Source organism: Numida meleagris, chromosome 2 (assembly GCF_002078875.1).
Source record: "Numida meleagris isolate 19003 breed g44 Domestic line chromosome 2, NumMel1.0, whole genome shotgun sequence".
Lineage (NCBI taxonomy): Eukaryota > Metazoa > Chordata > Aves > Galliformes > Numididae > Numida > Numida meleagris.
In genome coordinates, this window is record NC_034410.1 from 76,106,455 (window position 1) to 76,130,809 (window position 24,355).

Sequence of the window (24,355 nt, forward strand, 5' to 3'; positions counted from 1 at the left end):
TCTGTTGGAACATGTTTTTCAGTCTTTGTTAACCCCACGCATAGATTCCAGGATTTAAAGAGGTCACTTAGGAGACACAGGGATAAACAAATGTATACTCGGTAACAGAAATAAGAGGGCTGGTATGGCAGTAGAGATTGAACCTTCCCGCCAATATTCCATTACATTTTGTTGCCATGTGAGAGATGGCAGCAGAGAGGCAGTCTGATAGAATGGCATCTGACATGGAAGTGTAGATGGGGCAAGGGTGTGTCACTGAATTTCTCCATGCGGAAAAAATTGACATTCATTGATGCTTGCTGAACATTTATTGAGACAATTAGTGGGTGCAAGCACAGTGAGGCAGTGGGTGGTGCGTTTCAGCAGCGATGACAGTAACAGTAGGTCACCTCTATGGTGCAGATTTTTTATGTGTGCGGCATGCAGGCTCTTGTTCATGGCTGGTGAAAATGTGAAAATGTACAGCTAATAGTGGTGGATGTGCTGAAAAATAGTGTTTTGTAGCTGTGAATTTGCTCTATCAGATAGTGTTCTTGTACTCTATGTATCTGTTGTACTTTCCTTGGAAGTAAATAGTAGGCATTGCATTCAGAGTAACTGTGTGGAGTATCCATTCCCAGATGGAAAGCTTATGAGCATTCACCCTGTGCTTTGAGTTCTCATGTGTCACATAACCATTCCTCCAAATAACTACATGTTTCTTCAGATGCAGAAAAGAAATTCCCTTCCTTTTCAGTGTGCTGCAGTTTAGCATGTGGAGAACAATTCTTATTTGACTTAAAGCAGAGCACTGTGTATGTACCTCTGGTTGAATTTATTTAAATTATGCCTGTTCACAGCTTTATGTCACCTCAGTATTTGATCTAACAATTCCTTAATGGCAATTCTGCAAAACTGTTCTTAAATGGGACCGAGATCCAAAGCCGGATTTAAGTTCCTTAAACAAATTAGACTTCTGAGCTAATGCAGCAATTTGCATAACATTCTACTCTATTTTAAGATGAAATTGCTCAGCACTTTTTTAAACTTGTAGCAAATTACTTTGCTAATGAGACTAAATTGTTCTATGATGTTACAGGTAAATTGGTCTGTAATAAATCTCATGTGTGTTTGCAATGTAAGGATTTTGTATTGTCTACCTGCTGCTCCATAGGCATTTTAGAAGAAATAGTGAAAAGAAATTAGAGTTTAAACCAGTATATCTCTCGTAAGAGAATTATTGTCCTAAATATTATTCTCTTATCCTGCTTTGGAGATTTTTCTTTCATTCAAACCCATTTTAATTTTTATGAATCAGCCTTCTGTGGAGTCCTGACACTAGTTAGTAATGAAGCTGCCTGCCTTCCAAAAAAACACACATTTAAGTGTTTTTTCTACTTACATGAAAGTTGTTTTAATAACATAAAAAAGGCAAAGTTAAGTAATGGAAGTAGCTAATGGAGTGGGAAAATCTAAGTATGTAATACTTTTATTGGCATGGTCAAGTTGCTGTGCAAGCATTGGCTTCTTGGACTGGTCTGTAAGGAAGCACCAATTTCCTTAACTGCTTACAGTCAAGTAATGTCCCAAACACTGTGCTGCCAGTCATTGTTTAAAAGTGCTCTTGGCATTTGATTCTGCTTTCCTTCATCCATGGAACAGAAATATTGGCCATCCATTTGTGTGTGAAATCATAATCAGTTATTTTTCTAGCTAGAAAGGCTCTTCCAGCATCAAAGCACATTTAAACAAACTATTACTAAACATTTCAAGAAACAGTCTTCAAATAAACTTACATTTTAATTTGGGTTCTATTGGATATATACTGTTACTTGTGCTAACAGTCAATTGTATGTTAATTGTTGCATACACACAGTGGCATTGCAAACAATTTTACATATTTAAACACTTAGATTCTGAAATATTGAAACATGCTTTCTTAATAGCGGAAATGGTACTGAATAAGTGGTGGATGATGCATTGTGTTATGTCAGTTAAGTTGATGATTGGTATCTGTGATGTATCAAAAGGCTTGTTAGATTTCTTCCACCTCCCTTGGTGGAAGAGCTAAACAAATTGTTAAGAAAAATGCTGAAAGTAAGCATTTAGCCATGAATTCATCTTTGCATTAGGACTGTGGAGCTGTTAATGGCTGAATGCTTAACATCTTGTTGGGAAGAAGTGATTGTATTATATTATAAACACACTTTATCATTCTGTTAGTCTGTAATAATTTTAGTCACTTCTTCTTAATCCACCTCTCTTTCCATTATATTTTACTTTGTGAGGCATGGCAGTCAGAATTCAATACAGTTCCAGTTATATTTACTGGTAAATGTGAACAATATCTCAGATACCCACTTGCTGAGTATAAATAGAAGAGAAAGGGTGTTTTGATTTCTACCACAGCAATATTTTTAGGCTGCATTGGAATTCTTCATTATCTAAGAGTTTTTTCACTAAACTGGTTAAAATTTGAAGGTTTTTTTTTTTTTGTACTGTTGACAGAAATAGAACAGTTTTTATTTCAGCATTCATTGGAGTTCAAAACAATAGTAATAGTAAAAACACCTAACTCCTATCTGCTTTGGCTTTGCTTCTGCCGTTGCAGCACCATAATCAACAGCCAGTTTCAAGGGCTGGTGTTCTGATGCCTTGATATGAGGAAAGATGACTCACCTATAAAAGCATGCATTACTGCTTACGCTGACAGTCTTGGTTATCCTCACTTTTAGGGCAGACCTTCACCATCCCCAGGGAACCAAGCCAGTAGAGCTTTCACATTCAATTGTTAGACTTTAAATAGAGAGCCTGGAGGAACAGCATGGATTCTGTGCTGAATCAGTGGCAGATAGCATGTTTTGTCAATTAAGGTCACGGACTGTAATGCCGTTACTGCTTACACCTGACAATAATTCATTTTCAAGCTGTGTTATGATTTGTACAAGATTTGGCATGTATTTATCACAAAAAAATAACTAGGAAATTAAGAAGGCTGCAAATAGCCTACAATACTTTTTTTTCTTTTCCTGTAGATGTTCATAAATTGTCCTTCTGTCAGTTATAGTCATTCAGAAAATATTCTTTGACCCAGAGTAGACTCAAAAAGAATAAAGGCAATATTTAACCAGTGTGAAGAAGAGCAGGAAGAGGACGCTGTAAGCTATAGATCCAGTCATCTTTCCCAAAGGGAGCTAAACACACCTAGGGAGACATCTTTGGATATTTTTTGAATGCAGCTCTTTGTTTGATCCACTGACTCTAGTGTATCCTTTGTAAGAGGACTGCTTGAATGTCACATGAGCTACCTCCTCCTGACTGGGGAATTGGTATTAATGGTGTTTGGAGTTATCAGGACCGAACTCCACCTGCTACTTGGAAATGGAGCAGGGCGTGTTATGGCATTGTATAAGATGGACGCTTCTCCCTTAGGTTAGGTTAAGGAGCCAAGTGAAGATTTTTCTTGTCTATGTCCTTCAGTGAACATGATATAAGGCTGAAAATGTAATCTTATGTATCAAATTAGGAAAGCAAGCTGTCAAGTAATTCATATGCTAAAATCATGCAGTCATCAAGGGAATCTGTATTGATTCAGGCGTATTATCAATGTATCATTGATTTGTTTTTACCAGTGCATATGCTTCAGGCTGATCACATGTATCTCCTGGTAGATTAACAGTCCGCTGTCATGGAAAATTTGTTGCGGTAAACAACACTCTGAACTGTTCGTGGCTGCTTGACCACTGAAGCAACATCCACAGATTAATAGTCAGGCTTGAAACTTATAAATTAGATTTCTCAAAAACTCTTTGCATGAGACATCCAGATTTTCCTACTTTGGAGCATATGTAACTTCTTCACTGCCTCCAGCAAAGGTCTGAACACATAGAATCATAGAATCCTTAGAGTTGGAAGGGACCTTTAAAGGTCATCTAGTCCAACTCGCCTGCAATGAACAGGGACATCCACAGCTAAATAAGGTTGCCCAGCGCCTGATCCAGCCTTGCCTTGGAAGTCTCCAGGGATGAGATATCAACCACATCTCAAGTCCAGATTCACCTTATGTCTGAATAGTGTGGATGCAAATGTGTTCTCAGATGCATTGGAAAAACAAACTCTACATGAGACCAGAGGAGAAGACTCTGATGTGTCATGCTGACATTAAGTAGACAGATCTGCCTGTGGATCAGAAAGTCTGGCATCTTTTCTTCTTCTCTGTGTCTAAGTAGTGGCATAGTGTGACTTGACCTGACCAAGTGCTTCTGATAAGCAAACATTAACATTAAGGGAAACCCAACTTTGAAAGAAATGTTTAAAATCTTCCTGGAAGAAAAAAAAAAAGAATAGGATTAATTAGAGGAAAACTGCTTTGTACCTTACTACATGGAAAAATTTTCATGGAATCTTCATTCCTTCCGATTTTGTTTCAATCAGTTTGGGTTTACACTAAGTTGTTATTAAGAAAGCAGAATCAAATCAGACTTGCAGATGCTGAGATTTCTGGTCTCTGCTAGGAACTGTCATACACTCTGTCATGACACAGGCACAATGCAACCTGTTGTGTTTATTAGCAACTACCTACCGTCATGTTCTGAAGAAATACAGAAAATATTCATAAGGAGAAAAAAAGGAAACTGCATTCAGAAATTAGGTATACATGGATTAGAAGAGGCATTTGAGAAATACTGTAAGAGATTCACCCAACGTTTTTATTACTTCTTGTCTGATCGTCTTGACAGGGTGAAAAGGGGACGATATATTAAAGGGAGAATGAACTTTATGATATGAATGGCTGAACTCAGTTGTGCTGCAGAACACGAGAGTAATTCTTTTGACTTCACTACTGACTACTCTGGAATTGAGCTGCATGAGAACAGAGTTTTTTTCTCCTGTATTCTCTGATAACTTGGTAGTATGCTGATTATTTGGTCACAGTAGGCAAGCAGATGCCACTGTACTCTATTTTATTTTTCTCATAGATGTAGCACAGCAGTAGCTACTAATGTGTCAATAGATACTACATTAAGAATGATTCTCTCCACAGAAAGACAGGAGAGAGACAGAAGAATCTTTCAAAAGTCCTTGAGGGGGGTGGGATTTGGTGCCCTACTGATGTAATTGCTGTTTATCCACCCATCTGAGTATTCTTGGCAAAGACATTTGGCAGTAGCTTTGTTGAGCTCTTTTGAGCCATGGCAACTTTTCTCCACTCTGAATCTGCCCCACGAGACTCAGTAGGTCAGAATTCTTATCCAGGCTGCAGCTGTAACTCCATAAAGAACTTGAAGAAATAATTTCATTTTCTTTGCCTCCGATTCCGCAAATATGAATAGGTTCTGTTAACAGTCATCAGCATCTCACGATTTGTGAGACATAGTTAAACGTGCTGGAGAATATAGCGTTAATTAGTTATATAATAAGTGATGGAAATACAAAGACGCAGTGAGACTTCTAGGGAGTAACTGGCTATTGGAAAAACAAAAACAAAGCAACACAATAGCCCAGGTAGAGAAGAGCATCAATAACTGAGGTCCCAATTCTGAAGAATCAGCTGCATTGCTGTACGCTTGACAATAGCTACTTTGCCAAATATGTGAGTTTGGAAATTCAAGGGAAGTTTGCAAAATAAATTTATCTTTCCCACATACCAATAGGTTCTTTCTTCAGTAGAATTTAAGAAAATTTGACAGGTTAGGTGAAGTGTTTTAAAACATCAGTTTCATTTTTGTTGTATTGCCCATATTTTTTCTTGACGAAAATGCATTTTAGATGAATATTTAATGTCCTTGCTTCTAAGAAAGTATTAGAATTATCATAGAATTAGCTAGGTTGGAAAAGACCTACAAGATCATCCAGTCCAACCATCCCCCTACCACCAATAACCCCACTAAACCATGTCTCTCAACGCTATATCTAAATGTTTCTTGAACACCTCCAGGGACAGTGACTCAACCACCTCCCTGGGCAGCCCATTCCAGCGCCTGACCACTCTTTCAGAAAAGTAGGATTTCCTAATGTCCAGCTTAAATCTCCCCTGGCGCAACTTGAGGCCATATCTTTGAATGACTTCAGTCCGCTGACAACTTCGTATTCCTGGGAGCTGAATAATACAAAGCTGTGAGTTACCACAAGTGAAAAGAGACAGTAGAGCTCAGAAATACCATCTAACTGTGACAGAAGCAAATATTTTCACCTAGAAAGGAGCAGAGAACGGGAAAACTTGTCATCTGAGGGCATCCACAGAAATAACTCTGAAGGAACCTGAGATGTCACTTGACTGCTCACTAGGAGATGAAAAATGAGGAGCATTGTACAGATGTGATCTGGAGAGTGGATGAAACATGTCATGCACCTTGGGAGCAGGGCAAGGCCAGGCTCTGGCATGTGTTGAAAACTGCACAGGCACAGCTTGCCTCGGAGCTCTGGCAGAGCCCTTTTCTGCTATGGATGCTTTGTAGCACACAAAAGGATTTTTGCTGCGTAGTTAATATTTTTTCTCATTCCTCTCATCATTCATAATCTTTTATTTTTGCCAGTGAAGCAATTAAAATATTCATTCAGCATATTGTGTTTTAAAAATCTAAAACACAAAGATCAGCAGGCATGTTTATATTCTGTCATTCCTGATATTACTCATCATACCAGAACAACTTGTATGTTTTTTAACTGCATTCTGTTTTTCATCAGATCTTGTCTTGTTTCTTTGATAGAAGTGTGAAGCTCTGTGGTTGGTTCACCTTGTGCAGAAGTGAAGCATAAATTTTTGTTTCTAGTTTCTGTCAGTGAATGTCATCTGTTTTGTCGTATAGGTGGCTTTTCATGTGGTATGCTTGATTCTGAAAATCTGGTAAAGTAGGAGAAACAAATGTATTTTAGACCAAGGATTGAATGGTGGTAGTTTGTAAAAACAAGCAAACAGTGTTCCACTCCCCCCACCATTACCACCTCCTAATTCCTCCCAGATAAACCTGGTTAATTATTCCTGGCTTGGAACACAACAAATGATGTAATTGCAAGTCATCCTGTTCACATTGGTAAAGTTTTGATTTGCAGCACATTTTCTCTTTGTTATCTTTTTCTGGTTTCTGAACTGAAGGAAGTCAGCATTTCTCTGAGCTGTAGAAGCAGGGATTCTTCAGCAGATTAATGAACTCTTTTGACTATACCAGTGTCTGTTCACAGCTCTGCACTTCCGTGTGGTGCTGGCTGCCATGGCCTTCCAAGTGACCAGCACACTGATCAGAAGGTTGGCCATACTAAGATGAGTACTCAAGGGAATATAGTTTAGTTCATCTTTGAGCAGTAACTATTGCTTTGGTAGTTAGCCCAAAGCCATGTTGTAAATATATACGCATTATAATAATTTAATACCGTAACATCTAAGTCTATATGCTTTTTAAGTATAAAACTGCTCCATTACTAGGTCTTTCTGTTACTTTTTACAGAAATAGGAAAATGCCAGACAAGCAGGTAAAGAGAGAACTTCTATTTATCAGTGGGTATAGCTCAATTTTGGAATCTCAAAGGCTGAATCATTTTTCCATCTTTAATTGCAGTAAAGTCTTTGTCAGGTGCATGGAGTGGTACACATTAGTTGTACTTAAATATTTTGAAGTTAGTAGATATAGCATGAATTCCTAATACATTTGAATGTGGTTTGTTTATCCTTTTTCTTCTCTCAAGCCTCACTCTCACAGACAACCTCAAGAACACTTGCACATGCAAGAACAGCACAAAGATTTCAGAACTTTGTCATCATAAACCTTGATTCTAAAAATCTCCCCTTTCCCTGCAGTTTTGAAAGTACTCTATAGCTGCCTCCTTTCTAATGTGCCAGTCAAAATATTACTAGAGGTGGTAAAATGGGCAGGTAAGTTCCTGGCTTGCTTTGAGCCTTCAGCAGTAACGCACTCAGTGAGAAAATTTTTGACAGATGTCTATATAGCTTACTTGAAATTAAAGTATTGTACTCCTTGCATGTTAGTTATGCATCATTCTTGTGTCTCATACTTAGACACAAGTCTGTTTACTGTTTTTAGAGCAAGTAATGTCAGAGTACCCTCAAGCTGGATTTATTGCAAAATATTTTGTAATAAGCTGTTGTTGATATTCCTGACATCCTTGATCATTTAGCACAATTATTTTTGTTTTTCTTGATGATAGAATGATAGTTTATAAAAGATATTGCATTCAAAGCTTGCTAGGTAGGCAGGCTTAGGAATGAATAAGACTTTTTGTCTTAAATCACTTCAAGGTCCCCCTCTAAATTAATAAAGCAACCTTCCCTTGATTTGTCCATCATACCTTTCTTTATGTTTCTGCAGACTTCCTCCTCTTTGCCTTTTAATTTCACCTGCAAGACTTTTTTTTCCCAATTTGGATGATAAAACATCTTCACAGATGCTATAGTAGCTGCTTACATTCTGAGTAAAATGCAAAAGGAAGAGCTCCTAATAACTTTATTGAGTAAAGTTTTTGGTGTATTTTTTTTCATGTGCAATAGTTTTGTGGTGTTTTCCTACAGTGCTTGTGCTCTCTAACTTATGATGTGTTAGTCTGAAACAGATAATGTTTCTCCCATGTAGGAGAAACCCTTGACAAGGCAAACTTGCTGAACCTTGAGAAATCTTGCAGAGGCAACACTTTTGGCTAACTTTTGGCTGCTTTTACAGAGGTTAAGGTTTGTCACTGTATGATTATGATGCCACAAAAAAATAATACAAGAATTCAAATGGGTGTAATGTAGCAGCTGTGTGAGGCTGCCAGCATACCTTTACTGGAGAATACCCTGCATAAACCAGAGCTTAATTAAACTGGGTAACATATGCACTGCTGGTCTTTATTTCCTAATGTTATGGTTATCATTTTGGCCTGTTTCAGATAAGAAGACAAGGCGGAATACAATTACTGGTGGACCTGTTGGACCATCGGATGACAGAAGTCCACCGTAGTGCCTGTGGAGCTTTGAGAAATTTGGTATATGGGAAGGCAAATGATGACAACAAAATAGCTCTGAAAAACTGTGGTGGTATTCCAGCATTAGTACGGTTACTCCGCAAGACTACAGATCTGGAAATCAGAGAACTGGTCACAGGTTTGAATTTTTCCATATCTTTTGTTCAAGTTCTGTGTAGGCCTTACAAGCACAGTTCTGTGATGTGTGTCAGTAGCTCCATCAGTAACTGTTTATTTTATTATTATCTTCCTCACAGTAACAAAACACTTTCAAGCCCTCAGGGTGTATGCAATGTATGAATAGCTTTATTTGACATTATTCTGTGTATGTACTGAAGTGGGCATGGTTTCCTGTTAGAGTTCCTGCTTATTTTGTTCTTGGTTAGCCATGAATGCCCTTGCAGGAGACATACTCCATGCACAGCTGTGATGTTGTGGGGCAGAATCCTACCATCAGCTGTGCTCTGCTCCCAGTCACGTCTCATCTAGGACTGTGGATGTAGAAGTCAGAATTCACTGAATGTTCTCAGAAGCTTTTATTCACTTCCTGTGTATCTTACACAGTGAGAATAATGGTTGTGTTGTTGTTGTTTTTTAATTTTTTTATGGTTTTGATAGGAAAATGGAAAAACATGCTGGAGAGATGGACAGCATCCTCTTCTGAAGCTTTTTGTTCCAAAATCAGATGAAATTATATATGATGTATGTTAGATACAGGGCATGCAGGTAGTGGTGAAGTCTGTTTTTTTTCTTGATAGAGTAAAATCCAGCCTTTCTAAGACTGTCCAGGGTTTTTCACTAATGAAATTCAAGTTTATTTTTTCATTAATACAAAAATGCTCTCAAACAGTACCAGTCAGAAATATTTGGAGATTCCTTTTCCATAAACCATCCTAATTAAAATGCAAAACAGAAGATAGATGGCTTACTTTTATTTTTTCATGTAGTGATTTCATTCTATTTGATTGCTAACGTCAATGTGGTAATTTCTTTAATGCTACAAGTAAAAAAACCTTAAGATCTTTTCATTATCCTATTTTACAATGCCTGTATTTCCATTATGATTTTCCTTCTGTAGTACGTGAGAAATGTTCTCATGTTTGTCATAGCGCTGTCAGAGTACATGCTATCATCCGTGCTTCCACAGAAATTACTGAACCTGGTGGGTCAGGCCCGGGTTGATAAGATTGTCATCCATTGGTTGACTCCAGATTCCATCCTTAAGGGTATCTGAACAAACTCCACTGTGTTTATTAAATGGAGAGTACTGTATTTGATTTTGTTTCTTAGTTACATCACCTATCACCTCACACTTGTTAGGCAGGATTAATGGCACTGAGATGCTGGGTTATACATGCTCTGATGGAGTCTCCTGCAGAGTGACAGAATTACTGGCAGATCTAATAAAGTGTAACCACTACTTCAGATTCAGCATACTTACTAAAGTCTTGTTATGTTGTCTCTGCCCCAGCTCTAGGGAGCATTCTGCTTTGTTGTTCTGAGTAATAAGTGGCAAACTGCTAATGAACATCAGCAGTACACTTCAGCAGTTTCAGTGGCAGCTTCCATGCTGTCTGTAGACTATACATAATGCTATAGGTCATTTAAAGAGAAGATAATAGGTTACAGTTTACATTCCTTCCATTGCACAATATATTGTTAAATTTTTCTGAATTCCAACAGAAGGAAAGAATGTGCTGAATGCCCTCAAAATGCCACTGCCAAGCAGTTTAGGTACTATCAGTAGTAGGAACCAGCCTGTATATGGCTAGATGCAGCTAAGGGGGATGGTTAGCATCAGGAGTGCTGGACATCTGTGAAGGGAGTGCATGGTGAAATGACTTTGAGGAATGGAATCAAACCTGATAGCTCAGGAGGGCCCACTTCTGTGTTGTTTTTTTTTTTTGTTTTTTTTTATGTTGTTTTACTTTTGAGTAGCTAGTACATCCCAGAAGGCTATTGCTTGCACTGGCTGGGTTTGCGCCTTTTGGAATGCAGGTTGCTAGCACTGGCTTTGAAAATGAAATTCTGATGATGATAGCTTTGGAAAGCTCCTTTCCAAAGCCATGCTCATAGCTGCACCTCTCATCTTGTGCCTCTTAAAAATGTGCTGGAATTTGTGCATCTTCATCAGTTCTTCTTTTCTGTGAAGCATGGACATGTGACTGCTGCCCCAGTTAAATTCCTTACCTCTGTTCTTACTGGGGAAGGAAGAGTGAGTCCTACAGCAGCTGCAAGAATAAGAAATATTTACCTTGGTGGTCGGCAGAAGGGAAAATAAAAATTTCTCCAGCTTCCTGTCAGCTTTCTTGAGTTGAGATGGCAGGAGGGTAATTATTTCAGTAGTGCCACCATAGCCTCAAGGAAGTACAAAGAAAATAATAGCAAATGTGTGAACATATGCACATGTAAACATACTACCTTGAGCCTTTCAAGCCCATGTTCATTCTGCATCCTGTCTATATAAAAGCTGTTTTTGTTTGTTAGTTCCAGAGAGAGCACAAAGTTCCTGCCTTAAGAATTCATATGGGCTCGCTCTGTCACCACAGCCTCTAAATATTCCTCACACACTTGTCCTCAGTGTGCTCCTCCTGGGTGGAGAAGTATCATTATCTCAGTTTTACAGATGGGGAACTGAGCCTATCAAGTCTAAATGACCTGTCCAGAAATCCAGCAAGACGAAGGTGTGAATCATTTTGAGTAGGCACTTAGCTGTGAGGGAAAAAATATGGGCAGAAAATGTTTTTAGCAGCTCAATTTATCTGAATAGTAGTGAAGCATTCACTGCCTGCCTCAAGTACCGTGAAGCACATACCCGCCAAGGTGAAAGTTATGATATTAGTTCTTCCCTCCAACATGCACATTTTCCTCCTTGTTGTTCCTTCTCTCTGAGGAGCTTAGAGTTTCAATTTCCAGCTATCTCAAGACTGGTTTTGGAAGGGTACTTAAACCTGCAAACCAGCTTTCTATCCTAGTAGCTCCTTGCTTTTCAACATTGCCTTTAACACCATGAATGTTTTTTTCCTTTTTCTTCAGCTCCAAGGCTGAAGCCGTGATAGAAGTGTGCTGCCTAGCTTCTATGAAATTAAGTGGCGTTAACGCCCATGAAATACTTCTTGAAATATTGAAAGGTTCCTCTTCCAGAAACATTTCCATAGTCACTGTTTTTTGCTGGCAGAACATGAATAAAGTAGCTAAGGTAGACCAATGGATATTGATCTTCTCAGCAGCCCTGAGGAGAAGGATTTGGGGGTGCCAGTTGATGAAAGACTCAACATGAGCCAGCAGTGTGCACTTCCAGCCCAGAAGGCCAACTGTGTCCTGGGTTGCATCAAGAGAAGTGTGACCAGCAGGTTGAGGGAGGTGATTCTGCCTCTCTACTCCACTCTCCTGAGACCCCACCTGGAGTACTGCGTCCAGTTCTGGGGCCCGCAACACAAGAAGGACATGGAGTTCTTGGAGCAGGTACAGAGAAGGGCCGCGAAGATGATCAGAGGGCTGGAGCACCTCTCCTACAAGGACAGGCCGAGAGAGCTGGGGCCCTTCAGCCTGGAGAAGAGAAGGCTCTAAGGAGACCTTATAGGGGCCTTCTGGTACCTGAGGGGGGCCTACAGGAAAGCTGGGGAGGGACATTTTATAAGGGCATATAGTGACAGGACGAGGGGAAGTTGTTTTAAACTGGAAGAGAGTAGATCTAGACTAGATATTTAGAAGAAATTCTTTACTGTGAGGATGGTGAGATAATGCAACAGGTTGCCCAGAGAGCTTGTGAATGCCCCCTGCCTGGAAGCATTCAAGGCCAGGCTGGATGGGGCTTTGAGCAACCTGGTTTAGTGGGAGGTGTCCCTGCCTATAGCAGGGGAGCTGGAACTACATGATCTTAAAGGTCCCTTCCAACCCAAATTATTCTATGATTCTGTGGTTCTATATAAATGTTATGTAGAACTGAAACGTTCTGATAGAAATAAGACTTTCATCAGGGCCTACAGTGAGGAATCTGCAACCTCTGGCAATTTCCAGAGACTCGGGGAGAATCTGAATTACAACACCTTGTTCAATGTAGATCTGTAAATGAAAAGAATTCCATGTAATCTGAATGCACCGTGACTAATTTAGCAGTTTTTTTTACTCCAGCCCTGCGTTGTATTTTCCACAATAGCTCCTGTTAATGGGAACCTTTTATTTTAGAATAATTAAATGCTAACACTTTCCTAACAAGTATAAATAAAAGAGAACACAGTACAAAATTAGAACAGATTCTGCAGACGGTAGAAAAATGTTTTCACTTGTTATTAATGAAAATGTGTAGCTGATCATGACTCGGTTTTCCTTCCTGAGTTAAAGTTAATTATGAACTCTTCCACAAATTTCTATTTTAGCATTCTTTCTACTTGATTTATTAACAGGGGAAAAAAAACCATAAAAATAAGATGTCCTGGCAAGATTAATCCTGTTGATTCCTTTTGGAGAAGGTGGGGTCAAGCATCAGTTGGTAGATTCAAGCTACACTTGCTCCTTGGTTATAACAGCTACATCTGATGACTGGTTACGTGCTTCAGATAGAGCAGTTTAAACTCCTTTTCATTTTGACAAACAAAATCAATCACAAATGGAAATACAGAGTCTACTTCATGAGGAATAATCTAGCTAAATTAGAAACAGTTCAATTTAAACAGGTCCTCTATGACTGTAACTCAATTTTTCAAACTGTATATACTAAGTTTAATTGAAAGATAAAAGTAGATGAGTCACTTTTAGAAAGCACGTGATGATAAAGAAATAAAGCTTTAAATAATTACAGGGGAAATTATTTTTTACTGTGCTGACAGCCAGCCTGATGCTTATTTTGATTGGCATTAAGATGTCAAAGATCTAACTATTGTCTACTGAGAACTTATAGATTATAAAGATCACAATTTTAAGCCTAAAAATTTAAAATGCATGAACTATATAACACTACATATGTATGCTGTATAGAAAGATTCATGTAGTCTCAGTATATTTCATTCACATTTATGTTGAATCAAAAAACATTTATTATGCTGTTGCAATAAATAATAAAACATAAAAACTTTTGTACCTAATATTCCTTCCAAAGAATCACTCATCTGCAAGCGTGCTTAACCATGGTAGGGTTGAACATGATAATGTTTCATTTACTCAATGGATCTTGGTTTCTATTACATATCTGTGTTGTCTGTACTTTCAGCTGTGGCCTAGTTAGATTTTTTGCTTGATTTGTCTTTAGTTACACCTCATCTTATGCAATATTATTATGTAGTTGTTTTGTGCTTTATGTTGCATTTTTACAATTTACCAGATATTTATAACAAGATATTTTATAAACTTATTGGTAGTCTGGCAGTGTTACTGAAAGCACCTGTATGTTGTCCTACTTATATATATGTGAGTTTGTATCACTTATAAGTAGCTGCAAAAATCATTGGCAGGTTGGTCAAGAAGTTTCAGAACTTTGCGCCTTGCATGTGTCTTTGCTAATCAGTGTAATAGCAAGTTAATGAGCCTGCAGTGATGTGTAAAGCAAGTTTAAGGGAGCATTCTATTTAAATGAACCTTTTGGTTGACCTCGGTGGAAGATATATTGTGATTTTTTTTCTTTAGCTAATTCTGGACTGTTCTTTAGAAATTTTAACTTTCTAGTACAATGACAGTTCATCTATTGGGGGTTTCCAAAGTCAAAATAACATGACAATAGTTGTTTCTTTTTGTGATGTTTTGTGATGTTGTAAATTGGACTTTCAATTTCATATCTTGTAAATAATGTTTACCAGTATTATGGCACAAAAAAAAAAAAAGAAAACAGTATTTAATCCTTAGAGTCTTAAAGCAATTTAATAATTCTCTGACAAAGTGCCCTTGACATTAGCTCAGTTACTGCAGTGTGTAAATACAGATGTGACTTTTTATTGTGATGTAAATGTAACTTTTAGAGGTAGCAACTATTTGTAGCGCTATTGCTATTTATCTTGATCTGAAGATGATTAAAGGGTGTTTTATCCCTCTCTCAGGAGATATTCCCACAGACGTAGGTAAAGAAGGATTAGTAATATTATTATTTTATTCCTCCTTGATATAGTTCTAAAAATCTCTAATGCATCCTTTTTTTCAGGTTTATATTAGGTGTTCTGGTCCAGCATTAAGTGTATTAAATGTCCTAGTTATTAATTATATTCAAAAGCTGTAATGAAGCAACATAAAGATAAGGAAGTCTGGCCAGTGAAAGATCAAAATAATTTTCACTTCTTGGTGTTTAATGTAAAAGGACAGGTAGGAAGATATATGTATAAAGTGGCTTGCGTTTGGAACCAAAGAGAGGACTTCAGCTTTACTGTAACTGAAAATTAGATTATAAAGACATGGTTTAGGTTCAAATGCGTATGGTGGTTAAAAAAAGTCTTTTCAAACTGACAGTTTGAAAAGCCATGGATGTGCTTAAATTATTGTGATGGTGTAACCACGGTAATAGCGTTGCTACAAGGTCAACATAAATTTGGTTCACTATAGGCTTAGCTAAGTGAATAAGACTGCTAACTATCATTTGGGGCACATAATTCTAGTTAAAGAAAATGGAAGAAAGGAATCAATGAAGAAAGTATCCAAATACCTTTCAAGATGCAGCTCCGTGAATTAGCTTCTTATCCACCTCCAACAACCAATCTTTCTCCTGTCAATCAAGGAAATTAGAATGTTTACATGTAGAAGTAGATAACCACTAGATTAAAGCACAGATTTCAGAAGTGCCTGTTTTGATTTGGGCAATAAAAGGCATTAATTCATTTCTTGTTTAGTTTTCCCTCTGCAGATATGCAAATTTCTGTAATAACTTGAAACAAGTACTTAGAGGAGCTTACCAAGCTCAGAAACAGGTGACTTACGGACTTTGTTTACCTTACGGCCAACACCTGGAAAGTCTGAGGAAGAGAAAAATAAAACAGAAAAAATCTTTTAAAATTTTCTTAGGGATACTTTTTAACTTTTTTCATGTTAGCTTTATAATAAGATTAACAAATTTCAACTCTGTTTGCTTAGTCACGTAAATTTGCTTGTATATTTAAATGTTAAATATGTTTTCTTCAAAAGGGCTACTTGAACAGTACTGTCTCTCATCTTTCCTACTATTTTATTAAATGGATGTAATTGTAGGTGCAATTTCCTAGCAAAATCTATTTTAAAAGTTGATTAAGTCTTTTGTGCTAATATGCTTTTGATTTGGTGTTTTAAATGATAGTTGCTTTCAACATTAATAAAATTTTTTATGTATTAAAAATTTGTATCCATTTACATTGGATCGAAGCCAATGGCTGAATAAAGAATTACATACTGTAGTTGTATCAGTATTTATTTTCTTCAAGCACAAAAAAGCTTTTTATTTCACAAAATTACCTAATTATCTACTCTGTCTCTTTTCTTGAGATCGTTGTAGTCAAGGTATTCTTCAGCCTCCTTCCTTGAGTTCTGGGATTCATATAAAATGCCAGATCCTGCAGGTCTTAGATTACAGTAAAACATGTATTTCACCCCACAGCTGAAACTTTGCATATTATAGTTTACAACTCCTACTGTTACGCTTAAAATCATATTAAGGGGAGAAAGGAAAACCAAAAGTTTCTTATATGTAGGAAAAGTAATTGCTACAACTGTCCTGTTATGTATGTACCACACAATTATGCAAGGTTAAGCAAAAGTAAAACCAATAAAGGACTACACACATTATTTTCAGAATCTCTTGCTATGGTTAAAGGTTCCAGCTTTCAACAAAGCCTGGCAAGGTTAGTACAAGCCCTTTGGACTATTGCTAGAGGTGGCAACAACATAGCTAGTAGGCTACAGGGCTACCCTTTTTTGCCACCCTAGTAAGAAATTCCTTTCATCTTTTATAGAGTCTTCAAAAACTGCTATTGCATCAGGGTAAGAAAATACTTGAAATATCTACTTGTATTTCTCCAAAGTCATGAACTCAAATTTCACAATCAGTAGACATGCTTTAGCAACACACAGCTGTACAGTCTGATAATATTTAAATTTTAGATTTTTTTTCATCATCTACAGAAAACGCTTTGAGCATTTCTAGAAACACGGGAGCCATTTCCAAACAAATTCAAGGGAGGAATTAGTTGGCATTTTATAACATCTTCCTAACATCATGCCACCAGTTAATGTGCCATGAATCCTCCTGGTCCTGACAAGCCTTTGTTCTCACTAACGGGGGAAGGAGAGGGCGGCGCTACTCATACTGTAAGTTGTTGGGATGCTGATTTCCATCCTGTAGGCTACAGCATTGCCAATCAATCAATTGCAATGACATTCAAAACACGTTCTTTTTGTAGCTCATCTGTAAGGGCAAAGCTAAAAGTAATTTAATAAATTGCATAATTTTGCTTCAGAAATGATGCTGTCTGATCAAATAACACTTATGCAAACAATATTGACAGTTTCAGTGGAACTATTTTCTACAAAATCTACTACAATTTACTGTCTAATTATAAAACAATCCTTGCCCCTTTCTCAATGTGCTGTCATTATTTTGGCTCTGAAAATGTGGAAACCCACTGATAAGACTTGTCTTCAAGAAGAGCTGTTCTCAGCTTTCTCTAAATGATCCGCTGAACTTGTTCACCCGTGTTGCTACCGAGAAAATAAGGAAATAGTGTAAAACAGATGCTGTCTAAAATCTTCTGCTCCCCTTTCTTAGCAACAGGCCAAAGGACTGATGTGGTGCATCAGTTGTTGCACTCACTATGTTATTGTGGGCTGGGGGAACTCACGAATAGTGCTGTGTCTCAGAGCCTCCCTCAAGTTGACAGTGTCAGTCTTCCTCAAGATGAATAAAGGGAGTCACAATGACTCAGTGGCATCCTGAGTGGCATCCTCAGCTGGCAGCAGTGCAATGTCCATAACAGAGGAGTCCCTCTTTCCTTGATCTTGGGGTCTGCTTGGGGCTCCTTCCACTGCCCTGGGCACTCCTAGAGCAAAGCCAGCACTGGGAGGAAGCAGGCCTCTGCCCACCAGGCCATGGCCACCACTGCCATGACCTGCTGCCACCAAGGCAGGGCCCAGCTTGTCCTGAGACTCTGGCCAGCTCCCTGTGCCATTTATTCACTTGTCCTGAATTTACTGCAATCAGTCCTAGCCCAAAACCCAAGGTGGTCCCTCTGTGCTCGCTTTTTCTTGCTGGAAATTGAGTAAGTCACCTATAAACCAACTTAACTTTTGAAAGTAAATTAGAAACAATTGTTTTTAGCTTCTACAATCAGGAAGATACATCTTTGATACAATTTCTTCTAAGAAATTCATTCAAGTTATTTTGATTCATATGGCAACCAAAGAGATAGAATTCATAATTCACTTGTTAGTATATTATATGAAGGGTTTTTGTATTTCTTTTTTTCAGTTTGGTCAAATATAAGTTTAAGAAGAAGTATCAAGACAATCTGGACTGGTAAATAGAGGACATCTGTTGCAGCATATGGCTTGATATAACAGCTGCATTGAACTTTGTTCAGCAAGTAGTAATCCTTTGGAAAAAAATGAGCTTGGCATATAATTTTGATGCCCTTGCCTGAACGATGGAGTTTAAAATACTTGCAGTTCAAAACCTCTCTGTAGTCTGGAATGTTTTCAGTGGAAATGTTATTGTGATTGCAACACAGCATAAATTTTCTTCTAAAATATTTTGAGATAGATCTGAGTATTTCACGTTTTTCATTTGTGATGAAACTGTTTTTTTTTACTGTGGCCAAACTGATTTTATTTTTTATTTTAGGTTATCTTCCCTCCAACAATTTTATTTTCAGTTCGATCTTTTACATATCAATTTTAAGATATGGCTAGGTTGTGAGGTTTTGAATAAGTTTTCACTGAACCTTCCATTTTGTATGTAGTTGTGACTTTATAGATAAGTCTAACTTCCTAATTGGTTCTTCTGAGAAAGGACCTTGGTACCTGGAGCTTTAACTTGATGGTGAACTTTAAGTATAACATTTTTTATCTATGTCTTAGTGCCTTAACAAAGCATACATCTTACTTTTGGGTGCTCTAAAGCATTCCTCAGTAAAATACATATGTAAACACTGAAGAAAAAAGATCCTTCCCATCCATGAGAGTATCGTTTGATTTTCTTGTTTTCTAACAAGATATTTAAGTGACAATGGTATTGTCATTACTTGTTAGGATGAAATTTTATTTGAAGTTTATTTTTACTGTTTTTTTCTCATTGAAAATTAATTGCTTTTGATTTGATTTCTGTATTTTATGGCAATAGTATGGAACTAGTTTAATTTCATCAGTTAGGAAAGAAAGAAAAGCAGGAACCACTGGTCTTTCCACAGTAACTGAATTTGGCACTTCCAGTAATTCTTCTGCTGTCAAACATTAAAGCTGATACCTTTTAACCTTCTCATGTGACAGTTCTTCCCTTCTACAATTAGATGTTATTTTAAAGCGTATGACAGAGAAAAAGCAGCAATGTTAGATCAAAATTCAGTACTGTGACAAGTATACAGACTTTTTCAGTTAATGCAATAGCTTTTGGACAGAATTTGATCAGCAAATTATGTGTAATCACTATTAAAATCAGTCTTTCATGTTTTAATAAAATCCTATATTTAATTTTGGAGCATTAAGAAAGATAGTTTTTCAGTGGAAATACTTACATTATTCTGTAATCAAGGTCAATCTGCATTTGTTTGCAGATAAAAAAACACACCTGTTTCTGTCAGTGTTTGCTTTCTAATGCTGTAAATGGCTGCAGAAGGAATATAACTGAATTGTCTGCAGCTTTACTTGCTGTTCCATGAACCTGTGACTGTTTATTAGTTTAACTGAAACCCATTCTTTCTCAGTTTGCACTTTTTATGGGCCATCTTGTATACAAGTAGACAGAAAACCACCTTTGTATGTGTACATAAGGGAATTACATGAAGGTCCATGTAATTCATTAACCAGATACAGTATTATTTCAGGAAAACTAATGAAGCTGCCTCCTCTGTTACACCAATTTGGAACTTTTTTAGAAGTGTACTTGTAATAGCTTTCTTATATGCTCTGAATTCTTCAAGTGCCTGAGTTCAAATTGGACTTTTTTTTTTACCTAATTTACCAGTTAAGAAATGTTGTAGCAGTTGGTGTTTGACATCTTTTATGTACATTGGTTAAGTTTTACTGAAGTTGTAGGGTGGATCCTGTGATTCTTAAGCACCAGTTGCATTTAAAGAGAATGTGCATTTTTCAGTAGGATAAATGATTTCATCTCTGCCCCTGCTCTGAACTTGGCTGAACTGACGTAATGTAGATAGAGTCCACTCCTTGCTGCCACAGAGTTGATCCAGCTTTGCAGAGTAGCATTACAGTTACATGGGTCTCTTAAGCATCAAAGCTGCAGTAAGAGCCAGTAAGTGACTTTTCTAGTACCTGAGAGCTTTGGGATACAAGATGCTTTTCCTAAGGGCTCCAGCAAAAGATCCCTTGGGCTTGGCATCTCAGCAGGGTATTTAACTCTCAGATTTCAATCTGATTTGTGATATGGCATGAGGGTAACGCCCTGTAGTACCAACATGCCATCATCTTATAAACAAACTGCCTGCCAAAGTTGTGCTTTCTCTTACTGGGAGCTGGGATCTCAGCTCTACCAAATCATAACCAAACTGTGAAGTTGTAGCGATAAGCAGGACTAACGCAATGGAAACAGCGTTACAAAAGGTGGAAGGAAAATACAGTGCTCACCCGGATCGGAAGATTTGGGGCTCGCAGGAAAAGGCTCCCACCAAGGAGGGATCTCCAGGCAGAGATCCTTCCTCAGGGGCAGTCAGCCCTTAAATGAGGCCTAAGAGGGGTGGAGCCAGGCTCCACCCCTTCTGGTTGCACAGGTGAATTGCCTTCACCTGTGCTCCCAGGGCTGACTGGGTCTTTCCTCCAGGTGCTCAATCAGTGGTTCAGGCCATGACTCAGCAGTTCCCATACAGAAGTTAAGGTAGAAAAGAAAAACCTGAGTGAGTTGCAAGACTTACATTTTTGTTTTTAGCAAAGAATGTTCGGTTAGTGAAGTCTTAAGTAGAAGATTGCCTTAAACATACCAAATTGAGAAGAATCAAAGGTCTTTTGTCTCCCGGTAATATTTGTTTGCTTTCAGTCCTTTTATCTCATATTTTATTTGGTGATGTATTTGTTCTGCAGCACAATCAGAAATAAAATATGTAGTGGCAGCATGGCACGGATAATACTTCTGATGAAAGCTGACTTTTTCAGTTTCTTCGTTTCCACTTACAGTCTAAGGGGCTGTAAGGGGTTTTTTATATATACGAAAGTAATGACTTAGAGGTGGCATCAAATCATACACTGAATAATTGTCTAGACATTCCTGATTTTCCACATGGTCTCTGATTGTCTGATTTTTGTACATGATGCCATATCTTTTGCAGTAGCTTAAATTCATTTGATTTATGCAAAAAATAGTTCTGTTTCTAAGCTGAAGGCATGATGGATCTGTTCAGTTTGCTTAGCAGAAGTAACTTCCCATCAGTCTGGACTGTGTTCTTAAGAGTTGGTCTTATCTTAAACTTTGACTTCAATCCAAACTTCAGCTAAGAGAAAGATAAATCAAAGCTTTTCCTTGTTTTCTGTTCTGTCAGTTACCTCTCCCAGTGCCAACAAATTTAAATTGCTTTAACTAAAATCTGTGTGTAGTTTTCCTTATGAACTATATCTGTACAGTTGAAAGTTCCTAGGGGGACATATATGTTCATGTATGTATTTGTGTTTTATTAGCATACATGTCTCCGTAAAGGATAGCAGTAACAGAAGATGTCAATAGGAACCCATAATCTATTGTTCTTGTTGAAGCAGTATTATACTAACATGTAAGTTAAGATGAAGTTCCTTATTAGTGCATGATTTAAAAAAAAAGTTTGGTGTTACTCCATTAGAGAACAGAGAAAATGAAAACGGCATAGCGTCTAGTGATGACAGTTATTGGGTTTTAAACTTTTTAGCTGTTGTAAGATGGCTTTGAAAATGTTGGTTACAAACTTTTTCAAAATTTATAATCAGTTTTAAAATTGGATTGTTGTCATCTGTGAAAGACCTTCTGAGAAAAGATTGTTTATCTCTAGTGTTGAATAACATGTTGAACCTACTTGATGCATGTACTGCGATAAGCTATTCCAGAAGATTTAACTTTGTACAGCAAGATCACCATAACAAGCATTCCAGTAGACTCTTTGAAGAGTCCTTCATCTGATGTCTGCAGGACTGGTAATTGGTATTGAGACCCCAAATCCATCCTCCAATTTGAACCAGCTGAATGTTTTCAGTACAACTTACTCCTTATGTTTAAATTCAAAATGAAACTGCAATATAGTTTTTCCATAGTCTTCAATTTGTTTTATGTAAGGATGAAAGATTCAAAGCGCAGAGAGACATGGTCAATCTGGTGTGGCTATTTTTTACCTTCTGTGTAGCATTTGACAAACAAAAGCATTTTGCAAATAAACGGGGAGACAAAATGCCTTCTTTTAATGCATTGCAACCTTAAAGGAAAAGATAAGATACGATGAACACAAATGATTAAGAGATGTTCAACACTGATCTGACCAATTCCTTATTTCCTCTTCCCTCCCTGGAGTCAGCCTACAGATGATAAACTATTGAGTTAAATGGCTGAGTTGGATTAACAACTTTCTTCCAATCCATATTCAGTGGGATAGGTCCCATTATTCATGGTTAATCACTGATATGCCGAGTCCAGTCTCTTCCCTCCTAGGAGCAGGTGATGGCACACAAATAATTTATGAGGCAGTTGAGGCACCTCGGCTACTATTCCAGACTTGCTTATTGTGCTATGAAATCCAATTCATTCAGGGTTTTAAGAGCAAGGTGGCAAATGATCTCCGTGATCAACTGCTTAGTGGGAGTTGATCTTAAAAGGAAACATAATGCACACAGTGTTTAAGCACACGTTCAGATACATGCCTCAGGTAAAAAATGGTGGTTCTTTATTTCTTGCTTCTTGAAAAGTCTAGGGAATGGATTATCTTATTTGACACCACATAAATCTAATTCCAGATCCTCCTCAGCAAAAGTAATGGGAAATGAAATCCCAGTGCCTTTTCGTAACTGTACATTCTTAATTAAGACAGGGTACAAGGAGACACTCAAAATGCCAACGTCAGCAAGTAGCAGAGTCCACCAACTGCAAAAATAAAATGTAACTTGTCATAATGAAGTTATCTTATTCATTAATGTAGTTGGTAGTATTCAAAGACTTAAAATTAGATAAAAGGCATTGCTATAGGGTGGGAGATTAACTTACTGCTTAAAACTGTGTGAGGTGCAGAAACTTAAAGGCAGTGTTAGGCTTAGTGGGCAATGCTGTTTTATTAAACTCTACCATGACTCATAATCATTGCAGAAGAACACAGAACAGCGGAATCTAGTCTGGTGATCCTTTCATTATTACACTGTGAAAATTTTATTTCCGGTTAGCAAAACCGACCTTACTTCCTGGCTCTTGGGTGAATGAGTAGGGTTTTACTTCATGGTGGCCAGTTCGTATGGCAGTTAGTGAGCAAAAGCTCTTGTGTGCAATGTTGAGTATAATTTAAGTAGAGAAACGGGGCTTAAAGATGATGTTTCTTTAAGTTTCTTTAGGTAGGAAACTACTGAATAACAAATAGTACATACATACACATTCTTAAGAATTTTGCTAGAAAGGTTTGCTGCTTCTGTTTTTTTTCTTTTTTTTTTCTTTTTTATGGCTTATGACTATTACTTGAAGCCCAAACGGCTTTTTTGTTACCATCAAAAAACTTTGTTCTGCTTCAGTTCCAAACCAGAACTTCTTCACAACGAAGCAACACATTGTCTTGCTGAAGTATTAAATCAGACCTTGAAGGGAGAAAGATTTGTATCCTACTTCTCTACCATGTCTATCATTTACACCTATCTAGATAAATGTGAAAAAAAAAAACCTAACTACATTGTCTTTTATACTGACTAAACCCAGCAAAATAGCAGGTATTTCAAGAAATGTAAATGTTTCAATGAAATTTGCCAAGAATGGATTACAGTAAAGTGAATGTGAATATCATTCCAAATGCTTTCATTCTTTTACATATGGTATTACTTTTCATAAAGGCATTCATAACAGAAATCAAAGACTCTTGTTACTTTAAAGGAACAAGTGAGAAAATATGTGGTTTTATTTCTGTTTTATTTCTTTATATCTAGCTAAAGTCTGTTTGTCTGTTTACAACGTACAGATAAGTTTAAGTTTTTTATTAGTATGCTAAGCAAAAGTTTAACATTAATATGCAAAATGCATTTGTATAGAGTTCTGTATAAAATAATTAAAGCATGATGTTGTATAACTGAAACAGTCTTCCCACAGAGGTAATTAATTTTAAGG

General features: G+C 37.4%; 1 protein-coding gene across 14 annotated transcripts in view; it reads left to right on the forward strand.

The window, feature by feature from the left end:
• Positions 1-24,355, forward strand: part of CTNND2 (catenin delta 2) — a 629,078-nt gene that overhangs the window by 482,207 nt on the left and 122,516 nt on the right. For all 14 annotated transcript variants that reach the window (XR_002434978.1, XM_021386174.1, XM_021386172.1 and 11 more), the window contains one exon: positions 8,860-9,073. Coding sequence is in view for 13 of the 14 variants with exons in the window: in XM_021386174.1 (XP_021241849.1) it covers positions 8,860-9,073 (214 nt within the window). In the remaining variant the exon portion in view is untranslated. The remainder of the gene's footprint in view (positions 1-8,859; positions 9,074-24,355) is intronic.